This window comes from Procambarus clarkii, chromosome 72, assembly GCF_040958095.1.
Source record: "Procambarus clarkii isolate CNS0578487 chromosome 72, FALCON_Pclarkii_2.0, whole genome shotgun sequence".
Lineage (NCBI taxonomy): Eukaryota > Metazoa > Arthropoda > Malacostraca > Decapoda > Cambaridae > Procambarus > Procambarus clarkii.
The window spans coordinates 2,578,902-2,590,025 of record NC_091221.1 but is presented as its reverse complement, the minus strand read 5'-3'; the positions used below and the strand labels follow the sequence as shown (position 1 = coordinate 2,590,025).

Below are 11,124 nucleotides of genomic sequence, written 5' to 3'. Positions count from 1 at the left end.
GCCTATAATTTTTTGCCAAGGCTTTACTCCCCTCCTTGTGCAATGGAGCTATATCTGCAGACTTAAGTGCTGCTGGTATCTCCCCTGTAACCAGGCTCTTTCTCCATATTACGCTTAGTGCTCTCGCTACTGGTACTTTACATTTCTTTATGAATATTGAATTGTCAGGCCCAGGAGCTGAGTGCATAGGCATATTGTCAATTTCTCTTTCAAAGTCTTCCGAGTTTGTGGTAATATCCGTTATATTATCTGCAGCTTGAATGTCATTCATAAAGAAGCTGTCTGGGTCATCAACTTTCATGTTGTTTATTGGTGTGCTAAACATAGCCTCATACTGGCTTCTTAAAATTTCACTAATCTCTTTGTTGTCCTCTGTGTATGTACCTTCATTTGTAATTAACGGTCCAATACTGGTCGAGGTTTTAGATTTGGATTTTGCGTATGTGAAAAAATATTTCGGATTTTTTCTTATCTCTTGTATAGCTTTCTGTTCCAATTCCATTTCCTCAGACTCATATGATCGCTTCAACGTTTGTTCTATTTCTTCGATCTCCCTGCTTAGGCTTGTTTTCCTTGCTTGTGATAGTTGTGTCTGCCGAAGCATTTCCGTTATTTTTTTCCTTCTCCTGTACAGTCGTCTGCGTTCTCTTTCTAGAGTGGTCCTCTTTCTGCCCCTCCTCACAGGCACGTGCTTCAAGCAGACCTTGTAAGCTTCAGCTGTCAGTTGAGCTATTCCCTGTGTGGGAGTTTTGTCGCTTAAGACCGTCTTCCATTGAATGGTTGCAAGGTCTACATTTATTTTTTCCCAGTCAATCCGCTTATTGTTGAAATTGAATTGATTGAATATTCCTTCTCGCTTGTTGGGTCTCTTAGACCTACTACCATTATTTATGCTAGTTCGCACTTCAATGAGCTTATGGTTTGAGTATGAAGTATCTGAGATTGTGATGTCTCTGATTAGTTCATCATTGTTAGTGAATAACAAGTCTAGTGTGTTTTCGTTCCTAGTTGGTTCTGTAATCTGTTGATTGAGCGAGAATTTGTCACAGAATCTCAAAAGTTCTCTGACCTGTGGTTGGTTATTTCCCGGGATTGGGTGGTTATAAATAGGAGCTGCCTTGAATGAGCCAATAGGCCTTCTGCAGTTACCATTTTGCTTACGTTCTAATATGTCCTGGGTCAATATTCAGCTGTGGGGTTTTGGAGATCTAACAAGGTTCTGGCAGCCTGATATTTGGCAAATGTTCTCTAGCCTCTGCTTTTTTGTCTCTTGGGTCATGCTTCTCAACTGGGGGCGGGGGGTGGCTACTAGAGCACTAACTCAAGACAGAAGAGCCTTCAACAGGTGGCTCCATTGTGCAATAAACACCATCAATACATTCAGTATAACAAAAAAGTCACCGAGGAGTGTCAACGAAATACATGCAGACTGCGTTATGCAAGCCCCTTGGGAATCGCTGCGAGGAGAATTCAACCAACTATGAACCACTTATTTTGATGAAAGGGAGCAGTAGAACAACAGAAGTGCACTTACATCGCATCAGGCTTGGATACCCATGTGCATGGGAAATAGGATTCCAGAAGATGAGAAGAAATGACAGCACTGTGGAGAAATGCCCAACAGACCACCGGAACATTATCTAACACAGTGCACAGTTACAAACCCATTAAGATTTCAACTTGGATTCAACAGAGCAAAAGTAGTTGTTAAACATGAGGCAAAATATTACTGAAGCGACAATACGAGTCATAAATACTCATACTCCGTTTAAGTAAAACAGATACAAGTAACACTTGATTCAGTCAGTCTGACCAGTCAATAGGCTAGTCAGAGGCTTATGACCCACACAGGAATATTCTTGCAAAAAAAAAAAAAAAAAAACACTGGGTGTGTCTTCATCCTGATTCCTGCTGCTCTCCCTCCTCCCTGGTATATTTTGATGTGTTCTTTTTCCTCCATGGGTAGTTAGCTTCAGGGAGCCACAAGGTGCTGCACCCAGAAAACCAGCATTAAATATAATGAAACACCAATTTCTGGACAAGCCCTGGTGACTCCCTGATCTTCCTCCCCCTCTTCCTTCCAGGTTGTTGGGTAGGTTTGTCCATCTGTTCTAGATCTGTCAGCTCTGATCCTGGAAGGTGGTAAGCAAGCACCTTACCCCCTAAATGAGTTAGAGAGGTGGGGCGAACAAGCTTATGCTAGTTTCAAGACATTCGATAGTCTGTTTACATAGTTGGGGAAAGTTCATTAGTAGGGGTTTTGAGGTTTCAGTCTCTCTTGAACCCAACAATGGTTTTTGACTCACTGACTTTCTTGATGCCTTCCATGATGAGGCGGGACAATGTCACCACTCCCTTTGTCTCTGGGGAAGGGGGGCCAGGTTCTGACTCTGGTCCCGAGTAGGCCTAAGATCTCCACAATTTATGCAACCTGGTACATAGGAACCATCTTGGTATATAACTTCAATGAGCCACCAGGACTTGCCCAGGAATTGGCATTTCATTACATTCAATGATACCTGGTTGATGGGGTTCTGGGAGTTCTTCTACTCCCCAAGCCTGGCCCGAGGCCAGGCTTGACTTGTGAGAGTATGGTCCACCAGGCTGGTTTTCTATAGAATAATAATGTTTCAGAGGTAGTTACGAATTACAGAACTCTGTGCACAGATATAGATCTATGTGTACTGTTGTGCTGGCCTACTGCTAAAAGATGCATCTTTTTCTACATGTTTTCAATAAACTAATGAAATATTGACTTTATCAATGTTAGATAGTGTCTAGGCCTTCCACATAACCAAAAATTGCAAACAAGTGTACTGTATACTCTTTTAGGCTTTTGTAGATTATTCATACATTAAAACTTGCTACTAATGTTTTTTTATTTACTCAAGTTTTTAAAAGAACTATTCAATAGACTGTACAATTTTGTTCAGAATGTGTTAGTTACATGGAATTTTCAAATCCTACTCTAATGAATATCAGAGTTCTTTAACCTTTTACTTAACTTTCAATTACCCTGTACTGTACAAAAGAAAAAATATGTGCACCTGCTTCTATAGAGCAGCACTGCATCTTTTCAATATCAACCCTTTCATGGACGTTAAATTTTATCCTCTACTAGCAAACTTCTTCAGTCATACATCATACATATAAAGTGCATATATATTGCATGTAGCATATGAGGAACTAAAACTTACCTGAACCAATCTCACAGTCATAAGGCAAGTCGCTTTACGTTCCTGAGGTGTGACTTCAGGATGTGATGTATTGTTATCTTTAAAGAAATTGAGAAACAAAAATATAAAAATCTGCATTAAGTAGATGCACTGCATATTTTCACACTTTGATTACATGCGAGACTTTTAGTACAGCATTTTTGGAGTTACACAGTGACAGTTTATCAGAAATGATAAACAAGAAGCAGATCTTAGGCAAGCAATTAGGAAAAAACTGGTAACCAATAGTAAACTGGTACAAAACACTGTAGATAGAAGTAAGTCCATAATAATTTTTGGATGTTTAGAGAAGGAAATTCCATCTAGGGTGGACCGAGCAGCAGAAGAGATGAAAATCATAAAAAAAATAATAGAATTAGGAGAAGGCCTAAATTCGAAGGAGCATGTCAGTGATTTTAGGAGGATAGGTAAATATGAGAAAGACAAGAACCGTCCCTTAACCCTTAAAGTGCGCATCACTTCATATGAAGTGTAAATCGTTTTACCAGTCAACTGCGCTTCACTTCATATGAAGTGTATGGGTACCGCGCACGATTTGAATGGCCCGCGGTGTAGCTGGGGGTCCCATACGCTGCCCAGGGGCTCTAGTAAACAGCGGCCATTTTGAAAAAAAATCCAGCTCACGATCCGATGGCATGGGAGGCCTCAGTTTAGCGAGAGTCACCATGGCGAGCGCACGGTCAAACGCCTCACGGGCACGCACCACTCAGTCCCTCACCCCAGAGCAAATAGCCCACGAATTATTCTCTGAAGGTGAAGAAAGTGTGTTTGACGATTCAGACAACGATGAGGATTATACACAGTTGTCGGGTGATAGTAGCAGCAGCAGTGAAAGTGAGAATGACCGCCATGCCATGGCGAGGCCTATACGCTCTCCCATGCCTCCTCGCCCATTTTCTACCCCAATTCTACCACGACCTCACAGTTCCTGTGGATATTTTCTGTTTGAGGGTGACGAGTCAGAGGGAGGTGACTCCTTTTCTGGGTTTAGTGACTCAGATCAAAGTTTTATTGAGCCTGTGGCTGGTACCAGTGGTGTAACTGGGCGAGAAATTGTCGCGTCAGCAGCATCTCGCCCAGCCAAGCGCCACCGCATGGCACCACATGAGGGACCAAGACCCTCGTGTTCACGTGCATCCACCTCACGTGCACCCACCTCACGTGCACGTAGCCGCCGTGCTTCTCGCAGACGGTATTCAGCTCCTGGTCGCCGGTATGCATCGCTTCCTCGCCGTCTTTCCTCTGCATCTCGCAGGACGCCTGGTGTACTTGAGTGGAGTGATGGTGACGATTTTATTCCTAATATTCCTCACTTTGACGATAAAGATGTAGGGATTACAAACCTTTTCCCTAATCAAGGTGAGGACATGGCTGAGATGGAATATTTTACAGCATTCTATGATGAACCACTCATGGAATACATTGTACACCAAACGAACCTGCATGCTGCTTACCTGATTGAGAGGGAAATCACAGAATTTTCACGACTGCAGCGTTGGAAAAATACCACAGTGGCGGAAATGTATGTGTTTTTGGCACTCTGTTTGTTGATGAAGCACTGTCACAAACATGCAATAAATGACTATTGGAGCAAGGACAAGACAATACCAACACCTTTATTCGGGAAATATATGTCACGAGACAGGTTTCAGATACTCCTCAGGTGTCTACATTTTGGAAGTGTTCAGGACCGAACACCTGATGATAGACTGTGGCGAGTGAGGCACTACATGAACGATGTTATTGGAAAATTCAGAGATTTTTACGTACCAGCACAGAAGCTGGTGGTTGATGAATCTCTCATACTTTTCAAGGGACGTGTTCCATTCAAACAGTACATTCCCTCAAAACGAAACCGATTTGGCCTGAAATTTTTTGTTCTTTGTGATTGTGAGACAGGATACGTGTTACACATGATTCTGTACTCGGCTAGTGATGTAGACATTCCCGGTAACGACGAACATGGATTCTCGGGGAGTATAGTGAAGACCATCATGGCTCCGTGGATGAACAAGGGACACATTTTATACACAGATAATTACTATACAAGTCCCTTGCTAGCTCGGTTCTTGCTAGAAAATAGAACCGGATTGGTTGGTACAGTAAAGCCACAACGAAGGGAAATGCCTGTGTTTGACAACGACATTGCAGTTGGTGAGTGTCAGAGAAGGAAAAGTGATAACATTCTGTCAGTTCGGAGGAAAGACAAAAGAGAGGTGAACTTGTTGACAACAATTCATGATGGAACAATGGTGAACAGTGGGAAAGTGAGCCATAAAACAAACGCACCACTATATAAGCCAGACTGTGTTTTAGACTATAATATCAACATGCGGTTGATTGATAAATCAGACATGATGATTGGCACTGCAGAGTGTGTGCGGAAGACATGTAGGTGGACGAAAAAAGTGTTCTTCCATCTTGTGGACATGAGCATGCTGAACTGTTTCAACATGTACCTTGTGAGAACTGGACATAAGCCCACTTTCCGTGACTTTGTATTTGATGCTGCAATACAGTTATTAGGAAAGTTTGCAAAAGATGTCCCAGGTATTCAGCGGCCCATCATAAACCCACTGTTGCAGCATGCTGGTACTCCACGCCTTGCTCACACTGAAGGCTTCCTAGCACACAAACTTAAGTATTTGCCACCTGGTGTGAAGCGTGCAATAGCCCAACGTGATTGCTTGGTGTGTAAAACAACGACACGTAGAGACAAGAAACGGAAGCTTGTGCAAACATGGTGTGAAACGTGTGGTATCCCATTATGTGCTGTCGACTGCTTCAATGACTACCACAGTCTAGAAATCTTCTAAGTGTGCTTCAAAGTGTGTATAGCGTGTGCGAGTGTGTAAATATGTAAACATATAAGCAGATAGCGTGTGTGTGTGTGTAAATATATACAAATATAAGCAGAACATACAATATAATAGACTGTAATGACATATTATATTGCCGTAATTGAAAACATTTGTGTGCGCCTGTGTATACTCAAATATGCAACAATTATTGATACAAAATATGTTCAAACAGTATTTGAAACACAATTAGTGAAAAAAATTAGATAAAATGCGCTTAGACATTGTAAATAAATAGCGCGAAAATATATTTGTGGCAACTCTGGCTGTTTGAGGACCGCGCGCAACACCTCCCGGGCGTGTACTGCATGAGCGAACATGCAGATTGTGATGTCATCACAGAGCTTCTCGGCTCTATTGCAACAAAAGTAAGTACAATAGAATTTTTTTTTTATTTTTCCCGTGATCAGTGAACAGAACTTAACAGATTAGCAAAAAAAAAAAATTTTTTTTTTTTTCAAAATGACATGCGCCTGTGTGGATAGCAGGATATTAGACCCCGAGCATGTTAAGGGTTAAGGGTGACGTTTAATGGAGAAGTATATGACAGAAGTGCTTCGCAATACCAGAAGATTGCAATGTGACAAGGATGGTAAACTTCGGTCAATAAGACAAGACCTCTCAAAAGAGGACAGAGAAAAGCTGAAAGTGAAGCTCAATGAAGCAAAACGTCTGAATGGGGATAGAAATGAAGAAGAAAGGATTTCTTTTTTCTACAAAGAGTCAGGGACTGGAAAGCTTGTGAAATGGTACATAAAGACAACACAACAAAATCTTTAAAGGAAGGGGGTGTAAAGAACAAAGGGAAGGGGAACATATTCCTGAAAATAGTATATACCAACATAGATGGAGTGAGATCGAAAATGTTGGAGTTGAAGGATATAATTCAGCTCAAAGTCCCAGATATTGTCGCAGAGATTAAAGATGAGAACAGAGCAGAACAGAGATGAAATTCAAAGAAAATATTTTAAATGAGGTTGTATTCCCAAGGGGCTACTCAATTTGGAAACATGACAGGAAAACTAGGAAAGGGGGGAGGAATGGCTGTGCTGGTGAAAGTACACCTGAAGGTACGAGAATTAATGTTTGAAAACCTTCGAGATATTGACATAATGGCATTGCAGCTCTGGAATCAAAATGATAAGCTGATTATTTTAAATGCCTACAGCCCACCAGCAAGCAACACATGGACAAAGGAAGAACTGGATGACAAATGAGAGGGCCTCATAATGGTCATGAGAGAGATTATGGTAAGAGCTGACAAAGATAAATCCCGATTGTTGGTACTGGGGGACTTCAACTTTAAGGCAATAGACTGGGAGGCCTATGAGGCAAGAACAGAGGACATTTGTACAGGCAGATTTGTAAACCTCATCTTGGAGACATTCATGTATCAACACGTCAAGCAGGCCACAAGAATGAGGGAAGGGGATGTTCCGTCAATACTGGATCTAGTATTCACCAGGAAAGAAGAAGAAGTATTTGACATCCAGTACCTTCCTCCCTTGGGAAAGAGTGATCACGTCCTCTTGGACATTAAATATGCTATGCGATATAATCTAGTAGAGAATGGGGACAGTGAAACAGTTGTTAACCCTCAAACCGCTAGGGGCCCAAATGGATTTAACACCCATAGGCGCAACAACAAAAAAATTCCAAAAATTCTTTCATCCTATAGAAGTGTTCATTTTTGTTCCCTGATCAAGGAAAAAAAAAATCGTAGGTGGCATATTTTAGCCGCAATTGGGTAGGGAAGTCTGTATGTGTATATACATATCATGTATATACACATACACATACTTATACACATACAAACAAGGTATGTGACACACACGTGCGTATGCACATACACTTGTGCGCACACACACACAGTGTACACATGTACATGCGTACACATACACTTGAAAAGAAAATTACAAGCCACCGACCAGTGGGCAGAGCACACGCCGGCCAGGCAAAAAAGGCACAGCACTGCATCTAAAGGCCCACCTCGACAAAACCTCAAATTCCCAGCACGACCACAACACGTGCCAAGACCCAAAAAGATCAGTCTGCAAGCCAGAAAGACCCCGGAACTCCAGAAGGCAAAAACCAGGTCACACACGAGGAAACAAAGCCCCCAGAACCCACAAAGGGGGCGCAAGAGGAAGAAACCTCCGGAACGAAACCAAAGAACCCCAAGGAACCCGGAATCGAACCAGGGGGAGGCCAAACCACCACATTTTGCCGGCGGAGAAACACCACAGAAAGACAAAGCACAGACCCCAGAAAGAACCCCCTGGGAAAACGTTCATAACAGACCAAAAACTGAGGGACAAGGTGTGGGAGCAAGCATAACAGCCAAGGACACTGAGCCCAGACCCAAAACAGACAAAAATGGGAAACCCAGTGTAAAATCAACACTCAAACGTTCCCAGAGGAACAGGAAACGGGCAGAAAACGCCAGAAAAGCAAAGAAACGATAACAGGAGAATAAAACCCCTGAAAAAAGGTGAAAACTCACCCAAGAAGCTCGCTCGCACACCCAGTCGCATGTAAACAAACCGCAACGCCGCCCTGGTGGCCACGCCGGGAAAGCCGGCAGACGAAAATGGCCGCCAGAACAGGGGCTGTGACTGACGCTAAAGATACAAAAAACAAGTCAGCAAAAGTGGGAAGCAAGCAGACTGGATGGGCGAAAAATGCCGCCCAAAAGCAGAAAACCCAGGCAGGGGCAAACTGCCCCAGAACTGCTAGCAGGCATCCCCCACAGCCCCGTGAACCAGCAACAGAGGCCCCGGGGCAGAACCGTCCTCCAAGCCCTCCACCCTTAAAGGAAAGCAAGAGTCCATGGGAAAGGCAGCAAGAAAGGGCCGCTGGTAAGACCCAGAAGCCTTGGCAGGAGGAACCAGCTCGAAAAACCTCCGTTCCCCAACCCAAACAGGGCAGCCCCCGAAAACCACCCGAGTCTCGGCCCCAACTAAACCCCGCCCCGACCCCGAAACCCGCAGACGGTCCGGAGTCGGGAACAGAGAGGGAAAGGGGCGAACAGCACCTAACCAAAACTGGGGCGGCCTCGGGGCATCTGAGTGGGAAACCAACCTAGCATGTTGCAGCAACCTAACCTAGCTTGCAACACGGATGCCGCCTGTACTCTGAACAGTAATAACATCAGGAGAGTACTGGAGAACAAGCAGAGAAAATCTCTTGCTAGACTCCGGGTCAAGGTGTCAGTGACCCAACAGGCAGCATGACGGAGGTAAAAGTGGCGACTGTCACCCGGAGACAAGGGCACAGCAACCAACGATCCCAGTACAAGACCGGTTGGAACCCGGAAGACACATTCAATGGTCCCCCGAGCCCAGACAGGGGTTTCCGGGGCCCGTAGGCTGACTGCTACGGGAAGCCCGGGCAAGGTGTTGCTAAACCGGTAAGGATAGCGCTGAAAAACCCCTGAGACGTGTACAATCACGGGGGCCCTAGCAGAGGGCCGCCAAACACTACCAGTGGAACTATAGCCACACTGGGCAGACCCCCACCAGGCAATTGAAAATAAAAACAAAAGAAAAACCCTGCAAAAGTACACCGTCTCCAGAGGCAACAGGAACCAGTCGCCGCTTAGGTGACAGGCTGTGCAACACCTTGATGCCCTAATCAGCACAATACCAATCCCTACCTAGGGCCAAACAAGGGACCCCAAGCCCCAGCTAGCCCCAAGGGCGAGGCAAATACCGAGCAGCAAGAACCTCTACGGGAATGGTTCTCGAATGCCCCAGGGAAGATAACCCTGTTACGCAGGGGCAGTACTCACAGGGCGCTTAGGGAAGTTAGCCACTAGGCGCATGCAGCCCCGGTACTGATGAGGTACGCCTGGCCACCGCACAAAACACACGGCAGTGAACGGCACACAAGGCAAACACTGCCTAGGAAACTGAGGCCAGAGAAGCGTCTATCCCGGTTGACATTAGCTTATGAACTGAAGCTTGGCAGCCGGCGCGGTAGGTCCGGGGCTTCCCCCTCCCCCTCTCGGGGCGGGGAGGGCTGCGTGGATGATCGGCGCGGCAGTAAAGTGTGATGTTTGCTTATTTCCTTGGGAGTGTAGGGAGTTTCTACCTCTCTGTTCAGTTTTTTGTTTTAGTTTTTTACCATGTGGGGTTTGTTTTGTCATGCCTACCTTTATGGGTGCTTGACCCCGGTCGATGGCAGATAAGGAAAACCCCAACCACAAGAGGGTTTTCCAGTGCCATTGCTCCCTGAAACCTTTCTGAAGGGGCCAGGTTCTGGTGCTGGTCCCTGGTAGGTCTGAACTCCTTAGCTAATGTCCCGGTCTTATATAACATACATTAGCCCGATAAACTCCAGGGAGCCATAGGGGCTCCACACAGAAAAGGCTTTCGACAGAGTTTCACATAAGAGGTTGTTCTGGAAACTGGAAAATATTGGAGGGGTGACAGGTAAGCTTCTAATATAGATGAAAAATTTTCTGACTGATAGAAAAATGAGGGCAGTAATCAGAGGCAATGTATCGGAATGGAGAAATGTCACAAGTGGAGTACCACAGGGTTCAGTTCTTGCACCAGTGATGTTTATTGTCTACATAAATGATCTACCAGTTGGTATACAGAATTATATGAACATGTTTGCTGATGATGCTAAGATAATAGGAAGGATAAGAAACTTAGATGATTGTCATGCCCTTCAAGATGACCTGGACAAAATAAGTATATGGAGCACCACTTGGCAAATGGAATTTAATGTTAATAAATGCCATGTTATGGAATGTGGAATAGGGGAACATAGACCCCACACAACCTATAAATTATGTGAGAAATCCTTAAAGAATTCTGAAAAAGAAAGAGATCTAGGGGTGGTTCTAGATAGAAAAGTATCTCCTGAGGACCACAAAGAACGTTGTCCGAGGAGCCTATGCCACGCTTTCTAACTTCAGAATTGCTTTTAAATACATGGATGGCGATATACTAAAGAAATTGTTCACAACTTTTGTTAGGCCAAAGCTAGAATATGCAGCGGTTGTGTGGTGCCCATATCTT

The 11,124-nt window shown here is 44.3% G+C and overlaps 1 protein-coding gene across 3 annotated transcripts in view; it reads right to left on the bottom strand.

The window, feature by feature from the left end:
* The window catches only part of ida (anaphase promoting complex subunit 5 ida), a 149,585-nt gene that overhangs the window by 116,003 nt on the left and 22,458 nt on the right, over window positions 1-11,124 (bottom strand). For all 3 annotated transcript variants that reach the window (XM_045767699.2, XM_045767701.2, XM_045767700.2), the window contains exon 3: window positions 3,198-3,274. In XM_045767699.2, the coding sequence (XP_045623655.1) occupies window positions 3,198-3,274 (77 nt within the window). The remainder of the gene's footprint in view (window positions 1-3,197; window positions 3,275-11,124) is intronic.